At 44.0% G+C, this 18,590-nt stretch overlaps 1 protein-coding gene across 1 annotated transcript; it reads right to left on the minus strand.

The window, feature by feature from the left end:
* Positions 1-1,167: 1,167 nt before the first annotated feature.
* On the minus strand, positions 1,168-17,696 carry BYSL (bystin like). Its single transcript, XM_078644720.1, has 7 exons — positions 17,360-17,696; positions 12,272-12,428; positions 5,845-5,983; positions 4,573-4,706; positions 3,890-4,050; positions 2,494-2,596; positions 1,168-1,882 (listed from the first exon to the last, which is right to left on the minus strand). Exons 1-7 carry the CDS (start codon positions 17,634-17,636, stop codon positions 1,534-1,536), a joined length of 1,320 nt encoding a protein of 439 aa, XP_078500846.1. The 5' UTR covers positions 17,637-17,696; the 3' UTR covers positions 1,168-1,533.
* Between the last annotated feature and the right edge of the window lie 894 nt (positions 17,697-18,590).

Genomic DNA, 18,590 nt, shown 5'->3' on the forward strand with positions numbered 1-18,590 from the left:
TTTGCGTGTTATTTCCTACACAGTTCCCTCAGTTCCAGTTACTTTAAAAAGACAGGATAATGCCCCAGTTCTTTGTTGGCAAGGTTGGAAGTCCACTAAAAATACTTCTGGGGCGGTTTCTAGGACTTCAGGCCAGTCTTAGGCCTTCTGGGTGCTTCATGGCGCTTCTGTGCGCTCTAAACGGGAGAAATCGCGGCACCCTACCAAATCTCACGCATCTCGCGTGAGTCGCGTACCTACGGCCCTACCAACTCTAACGCATCACGCGTGAGTACGGGTACGCGACGTACTGAAGGAACGAAGCGTACTGTTCAGAGGGGTACGCAGCGTATCTTGCAAGGCGCACAGTCCACCCAATGTGAAGCGTACAGTTCAGGTGAGTACGCAGCGGACCTTACAATTAATCTGCAGGTGGGAGGAAACAGAACGCCCAGTATGTGGAGTAAAATTCTAAAAGCGCTCAGTTGATTTAACGCTTTATGGGCAATGCGAGGCGTACTCTGGTCACCAGCACTACGGAGCGCCCTCGGCTACTCAAGCAAAGCGCAGCTCGATCACTCATCTGAGTTTGAGCCACTCTATTACCACAGCCTCGAGGCAAGGAATGCACATCCATCATCCTAACTCAGAAACTCGGGATAATTATAAACATGGAGAGTTTTGCTAACCCACCCAGGTGATGAGCCGATTAAACAAGCACTCACCCGAGGCGGCGGTCGAAGAGCTGGGGGCGTGTTTTTCGTGCTCTCCCCTTCCCATTGGCTGGAAGGTAAAATTCCAGCCAATGGGAAGAGGAGAGGGCGGAACTTAAAAAAAGAGTCAGAAACGCCCACGATTCGCGTTCTGACCGGGAAAGAGTGATGGACAACCGTGTCTTCCAATGGCTAGCCTCCATTTATGGAGCTAGCCAATGGAAGAAGGGGCGGTTCCAAGTCCCTACTATTGAGATAACATTAGATTTCGTCCTAGCGTTGCAACTGCTACGCAGTTGCAACATCAGGACGAAACCTAAAAAGGAGTATGCTGCACAAGGGTATACCAGAGAAATCAGGCAGGGCTATATAAGAGGAGGTGAGAAACGGATCCCTGTCCAGCGTAACCTCCTGCCCCCCATCACGCAACCTGTTTTTTTCACACAATTCAAGAATTCAGTCCTGCTTAACACCATTCTCACCAACAGTCCAAACATTTATTGCCTCATCGCATTTCCACAGATCTTACAAGTTGTTTTGCAAAACTGAATACATCGAATGTGCAAAACCAAAACTGGTACAATGAGATGAGACAGATTCCACGACTCTCTCTTCTGCTGGTACAATCATTAGCATGACCTCACGCACAGATGGGGCACAACTTTGTAACCCAAGAACGGCTATTATCTCAAAATATCAACAGGAGTATAGGTCAAAGCTCTGTAGTAGTCAGATCAAGGTCAGTCGGGTCAGCAAATCCACCACAAACAAGGGCTTGAGTCGCCAAAGAGCATGAAGATAATGTATCAGTTTGCAGTCTGATAGGCACATAGTTCTTTGGTCACTCAAACATCATGGGCTGGGCACCTTCTGTATCTCTCGAGGCAGAGTTCACCAGCTCACGACGCACTTCAGAAGAGATCGTTGGGTGAGTGTGTGTTCGTAGTAGTTCAAGTAGCGCCTCCTTTTGCTCAGATGACAAGTCCTCCTTATAGCGCTGCACAAAAGTCAGGAGACACTGGTGCCAAAGAACAGGCAGCGTCCGCTGGTCTGAACGGAAAGCCACGAAGTGGAAAACCAAAGCATCAACCACACGGAAGGGCAGTGCATACTTCTTATCTATGAGGAGCCGCAGGAAGATGCTGTTGGCGCCACTGTACTCCATCTCTGCAATCTTCAGCATGGCAGCACTGAGGAGGGGGGGGGTGGAGAGAGAGAAAATAGCCATTACGACTAGCATACAGACCCCATCATTCCTGCTACCAGTTTGGGGGACCAATGTACACCGAAATAAACTTGGCTCTTGATTGTCTACCCAACCATGTCCACATTTACAAAACAACAACAAGTGAGAGACGCCCACCAAACCTGGATATAAGCTATATATGTTTAAGGCATTTTCAATAATAATTGCTCTAATTTCATAACTACTGCTGAAACTTCAATACATATGCACATGTAAGAGAAAGATTCATTACATAATTTTAGTAGCTCTCCAGACCAGTATCTAGTAAACGTCTGTACGCCAGTTCACAAACAAAGTAGCTTTACACCTGTACCAAGTCTCTCTAAAAATACAACATACTGCCTATGCTGTTCTTACCACTGCATGTGTGTACTTTCATACCCTGTATGCAATTGTATATTAGGAGTACGGTTTCTCGGAGGGGAGATATTTTTGAAGGTGGCCAAGGTGCCAATTCCATTAATAAGGGTGAAAAGAGTAGAAGGAAGATTCAGTCACTTATAAGTGGCATTCAAGGGGAGGAGACAATAACATATCTAGAACCATGGTAATTACCTAGAGTGCAGGACTGGGATAGAGCACTTGGTAAGGATGCTGCCCACGATCACAGCCTCTCTCAGGGAACAGGTGCCAGACTCACATAAGGGGATCAAAATACCTGGAAAAGAAAAGAGTAACTCAGTTAGCTCTACTGGAAGTTTCAGAGTGTACAAACCGTAGAAGAACTGGTAAAATTCATTGCAGTCTAACCGACTAAACATAGTATAATCTATCCCTACTGTTTCCTGGCAGTTTAGCCACTAGGTTCAAGTTTCATGTTACCACAATATCTACAAAAGAACAGTACACCCCACCAGTCCATCTACACACAATGAAGAAAAAAACAAAACATACAGCATAACCATAAAACCAGTCACTAACTAATGGAACAATCATGGCTAAACTACATTCTCCGATTTTCCCGAACAGAAACATAATTGTAAAGGAGTGATTTACAAAAATAAGGCTGAAGCAATCAATGCACACTTAACACTTGGAGTAAGGTTTTTAGTTAAAGCTAGTGGTGCATCGATCTGGAAGATCTACCTCCAAATCTTCCACACAGGAACACAGCTCCATAAAGTAAACTACAAAGATGGTCAGCACCCACAATTCATCTAGTTAAATATATGGACATTACAAAATAAATTAAATAAAAACATCTTTATTCACATCTTCTAGTTTTCTTTTAAAATCTTTTCTTCCCTGTAGCCAACGTGTTTCGTACCTTAACTGAAACTTCTTCAGGGCTTAGTATAATGTTGGCATATGTATCAGCCAAAGAGACTCAGTGAGTTAGCAAGATTTGTAGCATTCTTTGAACTTTCAAAATGACCATGTCCTCTTGTGCGATCTGTGTCTAGGCCTAATAATATAGGAATATCTTATATTTAAATGTCAAAATTCCACTGTTCCCTCTTCAGAACTGTCGGCAGCAAGTCGTGTCCAAGCATATGCAGGCATCTGAGCCCGTATCTGGCAAGAGGCGAGGATCTCTGTCTCTTCAGCTGATACGCATACCAACATTATACTAAGCCCTGAAGAAGTCTCTGTTAAGGGCCAAAATGCGTTGGACAGGAAGAAAAGACTTTTAGAACAATAAGATGCGAATAAAGATTTTTTTTTTTAAGAAAAAACAAGAGAGTGTCTGTGCACTATTTAATATAATTGGTATGGATGTTCAACACCAAAACTGCAGCAGCAGGTCTTCTGTCCATACAACATTAGTTTCAGCTCAGAAGTTTAGATTTTAATCAATTTGCACTATAGATTCATTTCATGTTTCTTTCAAACAACAATACTAGGACATGTAAAAGGGCCACTAATGAAGTGTGCTAGATGTGTGAAAACCAGTCACTGGGTACTATGTTCAACAGTACTACTTCAGAAGCAGGGTTTCACATGAACAAACCTTTGAACCAAGCACCAGGCTTGAAAAGTGCCTTCTTGAGGGCCATATATAGGTGGAAGTTGAGGCGTTTGTACTCTGCAATGTCATCCCGCACTCGGGGGAGCAGGACCAAATTATAAAATCGCTGGGCCATCTTCTCCTTCAGGTTTGAAGAGAAAATCCTAAAAGAAAGCAGCAAAGATAATATTGTGTACATTATAAAAGAGGATTTCTAGACTTTTGTTTGAGTATTATACAGGTTACTAAACTATACTTCGAAAGGAAGCTCCCGGTTCATTTCTGTGTTGGAGAAACAAACGAAATGTAAAAATGTGCAAGTATTAGGAGGACCAGGAAAGGACTTTAGGGGAAAAAGTGTCACGGAAGGTATGCCAAGAATCACCACTTCTATGTTTAGAGGAGAAATAGGTGGGGGTTGGAGGTTGTTACACCTACATGTCAATTGGCTTAGGTTTTGCCTCAACTATTAAGAGCTAGCTTAGGGTAAACTTGTGGGTCAGATATCAGAGTATGCATAAATTATACATGCTTTCATACCGGGGTAGATGGCATTATTAGAGTGGAAAACTCCTTAAAATTCAACATTAAATACTGATACTAGCAGCAATATGTTCGCCTCTCTACTTCCAGTACCCAAATAAGCAACTATAAAAAGACATACTGTAACACACCTTTATACTCACCTAGTGGCCTGATACATCGCTGAAGCCGTCCATGTTTCTGGCTCCATGATGTACAAAATTTGTTCCCAGTTGGATAGAGCAGGCACTATCTTGAAGGCTTTGGGGAGTTTCCCACTCCTGTACTTTGAAAGCACCTGCAGAAAAAGGCCTTACATTACCGAAGGTGAAAGCAAAATATGATCTGGCATTTGCAGAAGAGGCACTTTCCATTACCGAAGGGGAAAGGAATACATTTTCAGCAAGAAGATAGCGGCACATCCCAACCAGTATGAAAAGGTGTTTCCCCACCAACCTGGTCCCCAGTATGACGTGGCTACAAGTGGGGGAAAAAAAATCTGGAACCAGAACCCCCACAGTATCGCGATAGAAAAAATGCAAACAATCACAAGACACTTATGACTAGAAACTGACCTAGAAGCAATGGCTAGTAATGCGAGAGTATCCAGCCAAATGCAATTGGGAAAACATTGCCCAAGAAGTCCAATTCTAGAATAAGATGGACTGTAACAGCATGTATATAAAAACATTTAAACCACACTACCTATTGCTAAGAGTCCCTAGTAACAATGCAGTTGAAGAAAACAGGTCAAAGACTAAGTTGCAGCTTCTGCTTGCCTCAATTTACACTCTACCGTTGTAATTTTCTTTCATTGTTCAAGCTCCAACTTTCTTCAGGTTGTTTTTTTGTACTTGCATTAGTACTGCTCCCCACCACATTTTGGCACACCCCATCTCTTATATGAGACCTTGCTCTCAAACTTTGAATTACAAAGCACCCACACTATGTTCCTTGAGCCTTCTCCTCCATCGCTCCTAAAGAGTGAAACAACCTGCAGCTACACATAACAGCCTCTTCACTTCTTGAATTCTGCAAGAAGCTGAAGACCTATTTTTTCGAGTAGTCCCACTAAGCCGTAGGTGTGCTTACATTCTCACCTACTCGTCGCCAGGATACCCTGCCAGGTGAAACTGCGCTCTACGAATCTTCATAACACACTATGTTCCTATAGAAAACAAAACATGGCTTTCTATTTATGAAACCAAAAGATCACATGTTCTTCCATGAGCAGATCTTCTATGACAGCCACCAAGGGAAAAGTCAGGTGCAGATGGCTTAAAGGCATAGCTGGACAAGAGGGTGGCCCAAGAGAGGTTAAGAGGACTTGGGCCTCAACCACTACAATGCTACTAGCCGCCTGTATCAAATGTCACACAGTCAACTGAAAAACTCTTGACCAAGAGCCACTCTCTCCCAGTATTCGAGTTTATTACCTCCTTTACACATTTGTACACCTCTAGTATCCTGGGGTCCAGCTGTGGCATTGGCCGACCGGACACCTCTGACATGACCGTTTCTACCTCAGTTTGCTTTTCTGTTATCTTCTCCATGATGATATCAGCCAGCGTCCGCCTGTAGTAGAAAAGAGATAAGCCGCGCTATATAAATCTACGAATTATAATTATGCCTTCCTGTCTGGTCCTGTAGCATTGATCACAGTATAAGAGGAGTCTGGTTTTATTCCCTAGGTAAGTAGAGAAACTTCTCTTTGACATAAATAGAGCAACCTTTGTTTTTGCTGCCCCTAATGTGTAGAGACTCTGGGATAACAGCTTTTTTTCAACTGAGTTTCTTCAAGGAACTAGCAACCATGATAACAGTGGTGCCTAACTGACATGTCTTTTAATTTTACTCTTTGTAAGAACATTAAGCATTGGTTTACAAAATGCCATACAATAGCTTAGTGATGTGCCATCACTTAAGCAAGGTAGTCACTTACAAATATAATACAAAAGTGTCATTAAATATTCATAACGTATTGTACATACAGAGGTGGTAAAGAAGTGAAAGACTTTTTAGCGGTTCTCATCAGGACATATGAATTATCAGAGGTTTGATCGGGTTACCAAGTCAGTGAATGATTGAATTCATCATTTCCGAGACCCTCCAATTTCTTAGGGCCGTCTCGATGTCCTCTTCTGGGATGGGTGCAGTTCCTACTATATACAGTAACTGTCAGTTGTGCCAGAGTACATGGATCTCCAGAAGGAGCTAGATCAAACCTCGAAGAATCTTGTCCGATTCCTTAATCAACGCTTTTTGTTTGCATCTGTACAGCAGGAATCATTTTGTTTAAACGGCGCAGTACCTTATGTGGCCAAAAGAGGTCCTGGGATTTCTTTTGGCCACATATGGTACTGCACCCTGGAGAAGATATAGTAAATCCACCCTACCCATAATGCATTGCATGCAAGACTGTACTACGAGTAATTCTAATAGCTATGTCCATATATACAATTAGTAGCTTTGAAATGTGACAAAAATATTATATTAATTCCGGATTAGGTGTGGAGTTGATGATGGGAAATTCATAGGTCTTATATAAATGCGAGATCTGCTAGTGAGTAAAGTAACGACTTGCATAGGACCAAGTGTGTGTCCTGCCTGAAGCCCTTTAAGAAAATAGTGCTCTGAGACTGTAATTAAAATCTAGGGAGTAACACATGTAACGGGGTGTCCTCACAGGAGGATACAAGAAGAGACAAGGCGGTACTAAGGAGGGACTACTAAGCCTATTGTCCAACAAAAAGCCACCATTTAAAAGGACAGGGAAAAGAGCTAATTAAAAAGATGAGCGGAAAGTGGGCGGAGCTTTATGCCCATACCCTGAATATAGCATGTCTCAAAGAGACAGTGCAAGCGCTGCCTAGGCAAGACCTAAAATTGGGGGGGGGGGGGACAGTTTCGTTTTTTTTTAAGATGTTAGAAAGCAACAAGGTATGAAGGGGCTGAAGCAACACGAAGGGGTGGCAGATTTGACACAGGTGGAGGCAGAGGCAAACACGGAGGGAACAGAGCAGAGCGGAGCTGGAGGGAGAAGCACAGAGGTGAGAGAAACATGGAGTGGGGCAGGGGAGAAGTACACAGGGAACAGCTGGAAAACTTGTAGTCTCATGGACAGCATAAACAAAAAGAAAAAAGTAGTTCATGAAAAGCAAGCAGTGGAAGGCCAAGTAATGTGTTCATACTCCAGGGGAGTTGCAAACAAAAGACGAAGCAAAACCCAAAGAAACTGACGAATAAGAAGCATATAAACGAGTAACTAATGACAACCAATGGTAATCCATAGTAGGGTCTAAGCCCACTGTAAGGTAACAATATGTCATGCAACAGACAGCGCATACAATGTTTAGTAGGCGATACTTAAGTGAGTCGGAGGTATTCGAGTCTTCCACCAGAAATAATATGGAGGGCCATAAGAGAAAGATAGTGGCTCTCAACAAGATTCTGCATAAACTGGTTTCAGTATAAAAAGCAAACTTGACAATGGAGTCCGATTCCCTGCCTGGTAGCAGGTGGGGAAACACTTAGACTGTTCAGTTTGCAGCAGCATAATCCTTCCTTTGTGAAGTTGTTGAAAACTGAAGATCCAGGTAGGGAGCAAAGGTGCAAGTGTGACGGCCCAACGAGAATGGTCTGCAAAAGTAATCAAGAATGGGGGCCCCTTATGGCCACTTACCATAGAGTTAAATGCTTAACAGCGTTTAGCGTAATATTTTGTGATGCAGTGTCATTGATTTTAACACCGGGGAATGACGGGGATTTCTTCCTCAATTTGAATCTGTTTACAGCAGTGGTAGAAGTGGGCGGGGACGGAAGGGCACGGCGTGCCCCTACTTCTAAAAATTAATTCAGTCCGTTCCCCTACTTCTTACTTTAAAAAAAGCATCCCGGGACGGCAAGAATAGTCCTAATTAAAACGAGAACTTTTTTTTCCCCCCCATCTTGCAGGGGCTGCTCGCACTTCTCTGTTGAACTACAGAGGCTGCAGCAGCCCCTCCCTGAGCTCGCACAGAAGCAGTCCCTCCCATGGGCGTAGGAAGTGTGGGGGACGCAGGGACATATCCCCTTCAGATTTTGCAGTGGGGGGGAACACGGGGGACAAGGGAGGGGGGGGACGAGCGGACAAAAGAACTTCCCCTCTCCCTTTTGTGATTGTCAGTGCCATTAGCGCACGAAAGCGCTACCATTAACGTTAATGGCCCTGAACTTTACCTGTGATCTGCCTTCAGTCTCAGAGGCCTCAGGCCACCCGCCCTCTGCCCTTTGATATGCTGTAGTAAGGTTCGCCCTCTGCCCTTTATTATGCATGCTGCAGTGAGGCCATTTCTGAGACAGGCAGAAAAGGAAAAAAACTGTCTCTTTTCCTTCCTGCACAGAGAAGTGTCAATTTCCCCTGCTCTGCCTCTGGCAGCTGCCCTCCTCCTCTTTCTCTCTTTATTCCTACCTCTCTTTCCGTCTCGCTACTCCTCACGTGATTTTTTTAAGAGACAGCACTTACCACCTCTTGCCATCCTTTCCTTTATTTGTTCCCCTGTCAAATGGTTCAAAAAAGAACGAAACACAGGATAGAAATGTCATTATTTTCTGACCTCTTTCTACTCCAAAGGACAATCTCAGAACGAAGAGAAAAAAGTATAAAACTACGAAAAATAATGAAATAACGTATTAAAGCAATAAAGACTCGTCACAGACAGGCCACATTGGTGTTAATTACACCCACGCACATTAGCGCCACTTTACAGAGTTTGCCAGTGATGGACTACTTTCTATTTCTCGTCTTTCTTTGAACAACATTGTTTTCCCAGGGTGGGTAAGGGCACTATTCCTAGAGGGGCTGCAATACCTGGTTGATGGGTGGAGTGGGAATCGTTTAATGTGCTCTTTTTCAACTGTTTTAATTATTTTATATTTTAAAATGTGTACCGCTGCTGTGTGTTCAGGGATGTGGTCTTTTTAAAGCAAACTGCTGAAGTTTTGTAAGACTAAAAGCAATGGACAATGAAATAGGTCCCTTCCGGGTCTTGTAGTCATGTCCTGAACTTTTCAGGCACAAACACTCACTGATGACTGAATAATGAGTTTAAAAGCGTTCAGGTAACCATGTTGTTTCTGCTTACGTTTCACATGCTTTACTTATCCTTGCATTCCTTATGAGTGTTTGCTTTTTCCAGGATGTCATAACTTTTTTTTCAGGCAGCATATTAGTCTTGTCTAGTGCATAATTTGAATTGAGTCACAGCAATTAGGTTGTAGCTGAAGGTAGTGCTAGTTTCTCTCAGGGGGCAGTATGGTGTTCAGTAGGGGAGAGGATGTGGCACTCTGACCAGAGCTGCAGAATTTTGAACTGGAGAATCAGGTTCAGCCTTCATGACCAGTCCACCAGCCCACACTCTTGAAAGAGCACATTCCCATGATACACCTTAGAAGGCCCGATAAACCTTAGAAACCCTCAGTGTCTTAGCACCAGCAGGTGGACCCTTGCGGTGGCAAGTATGCTTAACCTTGAAGGCCTGTCCACCACGATCCATACTGAAGTTCACCTCAAGTCTTGCGGGCAGGTATACGAAGAAGCAATCCCTAGAGCGACAATGACATTGAGGTCCCATTGAGGTCACAAGACCCTTGAGGCCAGTCCACCTCACCCTTTGGTACCTCCATTGGCCTTTTCAGCAGTAGTAGTGCAACTTACCAAGAATTGTCAATGTAGGATTTGCATGCAAGAGCAGTGACGGGGCAGGAGAAGTGATGGGGCAGGAGAGGCGACAGGGCAGGGGACATGACAGGCAGATGACATGACAGGCAGGGGATGTGATGGGCAGGAGAGGCGACGGGGCAGGAGAGGCGACGGGGCAGGAGAGGCGACGGGGCAGGAGAGGCGACGGGGCAGGATTGGTGATTAGGCATGAGCAGGAGTGGTAACCGGGCAGGAGCGGCAAACGGGGCAGGAGCAGTGAACGGGGCAGGAGCAGTGAACGGGCCAGGAGAAGTGACGGGGCAGGGGAATTGATGAAGCAGGAGAGTTGATCGAGCATGAGCATGAGCAGGAGTACTCACTGAACAGGAGCAGTGAAAGGGCAGGAGGAGGCGTTTCCCAGGGCGACTGGAAGGGTAGGGGGCCAGTGTAGTTTGGGGGGGACCGGTTTTGTACAAGTGCAGGAGTTTTAAAAACACTGCAAAGTTCTTTGTATATTCAGCAGGTTTCGGTCAACAATACAAGTGCCAAGATAACGTTGGTGATCAATGTACCTGCTGGAGAGAGATGGGAGCATGTTTTGTCTAGTGGCTTTTTTACTCATCTAAGGTAGCGCAGAGGGGTAATATGCCTGCTGCAAAGAACATGTACCAGGCATATCAACGAGCAATATGTTATGTGCATAGTTCAGTGGGTACTGCTTTGTGTTCACTTCCCGAATGAAAGGACACTTGAATACATATAGCCTGGCAGTTCGGGCTGGACTGTTCCCATTGGGCGCAGGATCAAGACTGATTTGCATATGGCTGGGTCCAAACTGGAATGGCATGATGAGCAAAGAAACAATGGATTTAGGCCCTGATCTCTGTACTGGGGTGAATATATGATATTGGTCTGCATTCTGTCCACCTTTTGTTCTTTTTGCTATATTATGATTGAGCAGCTAGCTGGCTGACATGAATATGAAGGAGCCTTTGTGGGTTTCCGTGAGTTTAGATTCTCCTGAAGAGTCCCTTTCTCTTCTGAGCCCTGCTTAACACACGTGTACAGGAGGAGCCCTGTATTCATGACCTCAATGTTTGAGACAAAAATTAATCATGGATTTCTGAACAAGGAGAGTAAAAGCATTAAGGTAACATGTTGTTCCTGCTTATATTTCACATGCTTTACATACACCTGTATTCCCTACGAGTGTTTGCTTTTTCCTGAATTAAACCTCAAATAAACATGTTTATCCATTGTTTTAATTAAATAACGTTATAAGCTGTAACTGGTCAGTGAAATGTTAAACGTACTAAAAATTGGTATGGTTTGTTATTTCTAGCCACACCCCTGACTCCGCCCACTGATTCAATCTTCGGTTATTCCCGCCCCCTGATTCTCCACCCACAGTTCCCCTACTTTTTTTTCCCCCACTTCGACCACTGGTTTACAGTGCTCTTTAGTAAAAAATGATTTCAACATGAAAGGAAATTCAAGCATCCAGTTGCCACCTTATGTGCTGAACCCCTTTCCTTCCTCCAAAACTAGCAAAAACTCCTTTAGACGTTTTGCATACTTTAGTATTTTAATTTAAACTCTTTGTTAGTCATTTTCTGTTTTACACCTCATGGTCTATTTTATTTTTTCACCAGCCAACAATGGCCGAGTATCTCACCCTCACAGTTGTCTGCCGAGTTCCAGTGAGACTTTGCTGACCCACACAATTGTCTATATGTATGATAGGGGCTCATGTCTATGGACCAGATAGAGGATCAAATAGATGTTAAAAAGTAACAGACAATACTGATCCCTGCGGGAACCTTAAAGATGATGACTTGGACTCAAGCTTAAAATGTGGAAGGAAAATGGTTTGTGTGCAGCATGTCAGAAATGGCTCAAACCAGCATACTGACAACCAGTCACAGCACAGGTGTTTTTTGTAATCTGGAGAGCAGGATGGCATTGTCAGAAGTATTGAACGCTGCTGACAGGTCTAATGAAGTTAAGGCGCCCATGTCCTGTTGGCAACACTGTGTCGAAGGTCATTCAAGAATTATTTGGTTCTGAGGCAGAAATCCCAGGTTTATTTACAATGATCCTCTTTAGAAGACAATGGGCAGAATCTGGAAGTGTATTAGCTTAATATGGAGAACCACACATAAAATAAATATTTTACTCTTTACCTGATAGGTGGATTCTTGTTCATGAACATCTCAATGGCAGCCTCATCTTCGGGGTTTACCTGCAGGTCCTCGCAGTAATCCCCCTGATCCATATTTGCTGCTTTATCCAGCGAAGGCCACTCATCATCTGAGTCAGAATCTTCTTTCGCCCCAGTACCTGAAACAGGAGCCATGGATTAATATATCAAGGTCAGGGATTATAAATCATGGTGCTATAGGAAGGTGCAGACGGTGTTGGATTGATATCTAATGCGGGTCCTACATTGTGGTCACTAAATATCAGGGGGGGTGGGGGTTCTTGAGCCACTGAGATTACAAACTCTGCATTCATCTCGCCAGTCTTCAGCCAGCTTAAAGTCAGCCCAAAGGCCGGTCCATGTACAGTAAGGAGCCTAGGGCTGATGCTGGGAAAAGGGGCACATACAGCAGAAAAGTACAGCAGTTGTTATTCCAGGATTCTTTTTTCAAGCAACACCCACTACATTTGTCTAGGACATGCATGCGAGAAGAGGGTGGCCCCGTCGCTCAAAATGTAAATAAAATAGGAAGACGAGACATTTCCAGACCAGGAATTATAAAGCAAACTGTGCATCGGGACCCCATAGAGAAGTCTAGCTCAGACATGAAATGTTGAAATTAGGTTGGTCATGATGTACGAGGTAAATAACCAACTACTTCCCTTTCCCCAGTCCACCAGTCACTGCTCCACATCTACTTTTCCAAGCCACAGCTTGGGTAGGAGACAGATGGTAACATGCACCATGGGTCTGCAGATTACAATGGTGGATTGAAGGATAGGGCACTGGCAACTGCACAAAGGTAAAGAATGTGGCACATGATAGATGATTAGAGGATGGGGTAGGACACATGACGAGGGGAATGGGGCTATGAGTGGGATGGGTAAAGCAAGTTCTGGGTGTGAACGGGAGAGAAATAAGGTAAGAAGGGACAGAAGAGGAAGTGTGTGAATGGTAGAGGGGATTGATGCAAGTATTGATAGCGACAGAAAAAGGGTATACTATAAGCAAGGGAGCCGACGAGGACATTGTAAATGGAGGGAAAAGTAAAGGCAGCGCATGAAAGGGAGGTGAGATATGGGATAAGGGAGGGCAGGAGAATGGAAGACTGATCTTCCTTTCTCCTGCCCTCCCTTATCCCAAGTCTCACCTCCCGTTCATGCGCGGTCTATTCACTTCTTTCGCAGGGGTGAAGAATGAGGAGGGGAAGGGATAGAGAAGGGTGGATGTGCACTGATGAGAAATGGGAAAATAGGAAGTAAGCAATGGAATAAGAAGAGAAAGGAAAAGTAGGTTGTGATTGTGAGAGGGAGACTCAGTAAAGGAAGGATAAGGGGAAGAAACACGTAATGCAAGCAAAGGAAGAAGACCAAGCACTGAGACAACTGACTGCTGTATGTAAGAAGCCTAGGATACATTTGAACTCTGTCAGTTAAGATTATTTTTGTTCAGAACTGTGTAAGTTGCAGGTTTCAAGCTGCAGCACAATATGGTAACATAGGGTTCTGAGCACTTCTGCCAAAGCTGTGTGTAATTTGAAGATCACAATATCTAACACTAGTATAATATGGCCAGGTGGGTTAATGCTCTCGTAGCAGAAATAAGCTAGTAACTTGCAGGATGCACTTTACAATGGCAATAGGATTCCTACTCCGGTTGATGTACCTGCTGTAGATAGAGAGCTTAGCTAATAAATATACAAATGCAACTCATTGACCGCTTTACAGTAAGGTAGCTACAGTTGCTTCCTGAAAGATCTGTTATCCTGCCAGCAACATTCTACAATCCATGTAGGGCAGCTTGGGGAGTTGTAAATGAATGTGCCTGCTGGAGGCCACAACTTTCAATCTCAATAAAAGAGCTTGCATATCTTTTCCAGGGCGCAGACTCTCACCAAATTTCCTTGAGGGACAAAGTTTGGAAAAAAGGATCTAAACAGTTTTAATAATAGTTATTCAATTCTTTGAGAGACAGTTAAGCATTCTACTGAAACAGATTTTCAAATTGTCTCACAAATCGCTTTGACAATGCATCCTTATGCCGCAACACCACTCAACTCTGGTGTAGCTAAACAGAGGGCTTTAAAGCAGTGTGTCTTCTCAGGTCTACTTTTAGTAAAATCAACAAATAGGTCTGGGTTAACACCAGATCCAATTCTTTTTAAACTGGCCCTTAAAAGGCCCCTATGTTCATACCCTTAACTGAACACGCAAAATACTGATCAATTTTTCAAAAGTGACTAAACACCTTGTTGCCCAGGTTAGATATGCAGCCCCCATTTAGATTTCAAGTTATACTTCATCTTGCATTCCCTAAAAAGTATTTGTTTTTCCAGATGCATCTCTTTGGCTTTTCCATACAATATGCAACTCTTGTAAAGTGCTTACTGTGAACCGAACCACAACTAGATGTCTGGGCGAGTTCAAGTAGGTGGGTGTTTATCAAGGACAGACTCGAGTTGAGGATGAAGGCATTGTGAGTTTCTCACAGTGCTTGCTAGTGGGTCATAAAAGAGTTCCGATTTCATGCAAATCCAATCCGTAGCCTCTCTGCAGAGCGCACCAAGTGATAGGAATCGAAAGCGTATGGAGCTACACTGCTGCTGAAATATGGACAGTGAAGAAGGAAAAGATAATGCAATGTTTGCAGGTGAATGTGTAGGTTTTAGATCTGGGGTAATTAAGTGGAGGTAACAATACAACAATGGAATGCCAACAGGTCTCGGTCATGTGACTGTCTTTTAGCCAGGTTGTCTAGCAGCACATCTGCTGTTCAACATGTCTGAAAGTTATTGAAAGCCCATAATCAAAAGATGTTGAGCCGACGCCAAGTCCATTCGTCCCCCATGTTGAGTTGATTGTCTCGCCCCTTCTAACAGAACAAAGCGCTACGACATGGCCTGCGCTGGCAGCATCATAAAACTTTTTTCAGTGACTATCAGCCATGCTGAGTAGCAGGTATTCTGCCACACAACATGCCTAAAAGAAATTCACATTAACAAGGCCAATTACTCAGGCATTGCCAAGATCTGTTTGTTCAGTGTTGACAGGGTCTTGCTGGACAAATGTGGAAGTGATGGTGAGAAACAGTTGAGGGACTTTGAAGTGAATCGAGGATTTGGCGTAACAGCCAGAGCTACCGATAAGGGAACCAGGTTCGAATCTCGGGGTTGGTTGAACAATTTGATTCTGTGGAAATCACTTGTGCTCCCCACGCCCACAAAAACGAATGTCAGTGTAATGTAACTGATGAGCACTGAAATCTCTCCAATGCCGTTGGCTGGTGTTAGCACTATGGCAATATGGGAGGAAAGATAAATACCATTGGATTGTCCACAAAAGAAAACAGCAACAAGGGAGGTAGTGGGAGGACAGGTCAAGCAGGCAAGTATGGGGAGATGGGCAAGCAACAATGAGAAAAACATGTGCTGTCAAAATAGTGTAAGGAGACATGTATTTGGTCCATGCACTATGAGAGTGCCAAACACAAGAAGAGGACATGACGCCTGAATGAAGAATTGCTTCAAATAAAAGAGCGACACTGAAGTTTACCAATGGTAGGAAATGGGCAGACTACATATATAACACGTGTCTCTTTGAGACAGCGCATACGCTGTCTAGCCGAGACAAAAAACATGAAGAAGTCTACAGTGAAAAGACAATGATGACAGCTGTGAAACAGAGCAAGAGATTGAAGTTGTGAGGAACTTCAAAGCTCACTAGTCCAATGCAGAGACATTTTTAATTCAGTTTCATATTTCCCGAACTGAAAGATTTTCACTTCTAATTAAAAAAAAAAACATGGTTTATGCATTTATTTGCTAGGAACAAGCCTTAGCAAAACCAATAGAATTGTTTTTGGTTTTTTTTAGAAGCATGGTTATTTTTTTGGTTATATATTTGAACGCAATAACAAAACTCAGAGAGGTGCCCAAAGAGTGGTCAGGATACAACTTGACCGAGCCAAAGGACTTTAGTTAACATGATTTAAATGACGCCCTCTCCAACAGGATTCCTAGCTTCTTGACCACATCTCTTAGGATACCCACCCTTTCTTCTCTTAGTTCACAGCACAAACTCAACCTAAGATACGTGTGCACTTTACATGAGCACTAGTTACATGAGCACTAGTTATATTACACAAGGTCACATTAGTTTATTAATCACAGGGAGATTAGGCGATTTATATCACAGCAGCAAAACAGTTATGGTTTAAACTTCGCCTGTACACTGTCTGTCCCAAATGTCTGAGTTGGGCTCACTCTTTAGGTCAACCGAAGAAAAAAACCAAATAAAATCAATACATACAACTCCACAAGTTGAGGAGCACAAAGTTTAGAAAATCTAAAGAGATTTTTTCTAACTATCAAAGATGATATATTATTTATAATGGAACAAGTGTTTAGATAAAACAGGATGGCATGCCCAAAACAAATAGCCTGATTGTTTTGGACAGACATGTGTATGGCATCCAGTTTTATCTAAACACTTGAAGACTTTGTGAATAAAGACGATGGAAAAACAATCTGAAAAAAATCTGTAGACGTTTTTGCTGTCATATGTTCCATTATAAATAATATAGAAACTTTGAGAATTCGAAAAAGTTTCTTTATATTTTCTAAACTTTGCGCTCCTCAGCTTGTAGATTAAGTAAGTGATTTGCCCAGAATCACAGGGTACTGGCCCGGCTCCGAGAGTCGAACCTCGTTCTCCAGAAAGCTGGCAGCTCTGGCGGTAACGCCACATTCTCTTCCGAATTAAAGCCCTTGCTAAGCAACTTACGTACTACAGCAATAATGCACAACTACACTCCTACAATGAAACATGTCATGCACTGTAAGAATCCTTGAAGAATGGGGACGCTCAATTGACGACAGTGGACGAGTTATCTCCTTATCACATATTCAGCCCTCTGGCCCCTGATCCTCCTCTGGTCTGGCTTCAAGGTAGAACTTAAATCTGCAACACATGTTCAGCTCTGCCATACCTCTATAAGCCCTATTATCTCCTCATTCCTTTTTACCCGACACTTGTTCTGCCTAAGAAGTAGCTCCCATATTAAAATAACATACCCAGCACTGTGCTTCTTCTCGCTGGGGTGCCTGTTCCCGGGCCATGTTCCTCCTCTAGCTCTCTCTGCTGCGCCCTAGCCTGGCGCAGGATGCGTCCACTCAGTTTGTCATCCACGTAGCTCTCCTCGGGACCAGAGGGCTGGGCCCAACGGCCGGCGCGCGGTTCACGCGGAGCCTCGGCCTGCAGTATCTGCTGGGCGAGGTCTAGGCCTGGGCCGCGCACGGCGGCGCCGGCCCGCGAGCCTCCTCGACCCCGGCTACGGCCTTCCTTCGGCATCTCCGTTTGCCCCAGTAAACACACGTGCCCTGCGCACTCTGATAACGTCACTTTCGGCGACCAGCGAATCGTTCCTCCCTTTCCCCTAATCCCGCCCACAGCACAGACGTCAAGACAAGAAACACACCCCTGCACGTCTATGAGTCTAGACAAAACTCTCGGGGTTCTAATACAACAACAACAAGCATTTGCAATGCAACCGGCTTCGCATTTACGGGAGTTTGAGCAATTGGCATTGTAAATGACAATTCCTTTTACTTGTTTTTGAAACATAAATAAAACGCATTGTCATTTACAATGCCAATCGCTTAAACTCGCGTAAATACGAGACCTATTGCATTGCAAATGCTTATTTGTATTGGACATGGTGGAAGCATTTTGAGTGTACGTACCTACGTTCCCATGGTACATTTATATTGGATACGGACTTCCTACTTGCCCTATAACTCTGGAATGTTTGTGTCAGGAATGGGAATGCATTTCTCTGGATGAAGTTAACAGGTATTGTAGCATGCGTAGTGCGGCGACGCGCTCTAGTGTCTCAGAGCGTGCGCCAGGGAATGCTGGGAACGTGCGGCGGCCACCGGGAGATGCCGTGAACTTTAAACAAACCCTAACGTGTCCGCGTGTTATTACAAGCGGTCCGGTATAAAATTGGCAACGAAGGAGCGGGACACTACAAGTATGTAGCCCAAGAGACAGACAGAGAGGAAGAGGCACCGGAAGGAGAAGAGGAAGAGGATGAAGTCTCGTGTGTAGATGACCAAGTTCTGAGAGTAAACTACACAAGATCAAGAAAACTGGTGTTACAAATGGAAATAGGAGGTGTGCCGATCAACATAGTGGCAGATTCAGGCTCCCCATATACCATTGTACAGCGAACAGTGTGGGACAGAGACTTTGAACCACCGACGCGCAGGAACTTACTTCCAACAGACATACACCCTGTCACGT

The sequence above is a fragment of the Lissotriton helveticus genome, chromosome 5_1, assembly GCF_964261635.1.
Source record: "Lissotriton helveticus chromosome 5_1, aLisHel1.1, whole genome shotgun sequence".
Classification (NCBI taxonomy): Eukaryota; Metazoa; Chordata; class Amphibia; order Caudata; family Salamandridae; genus Lissotriton; species Lissotriton helveticus.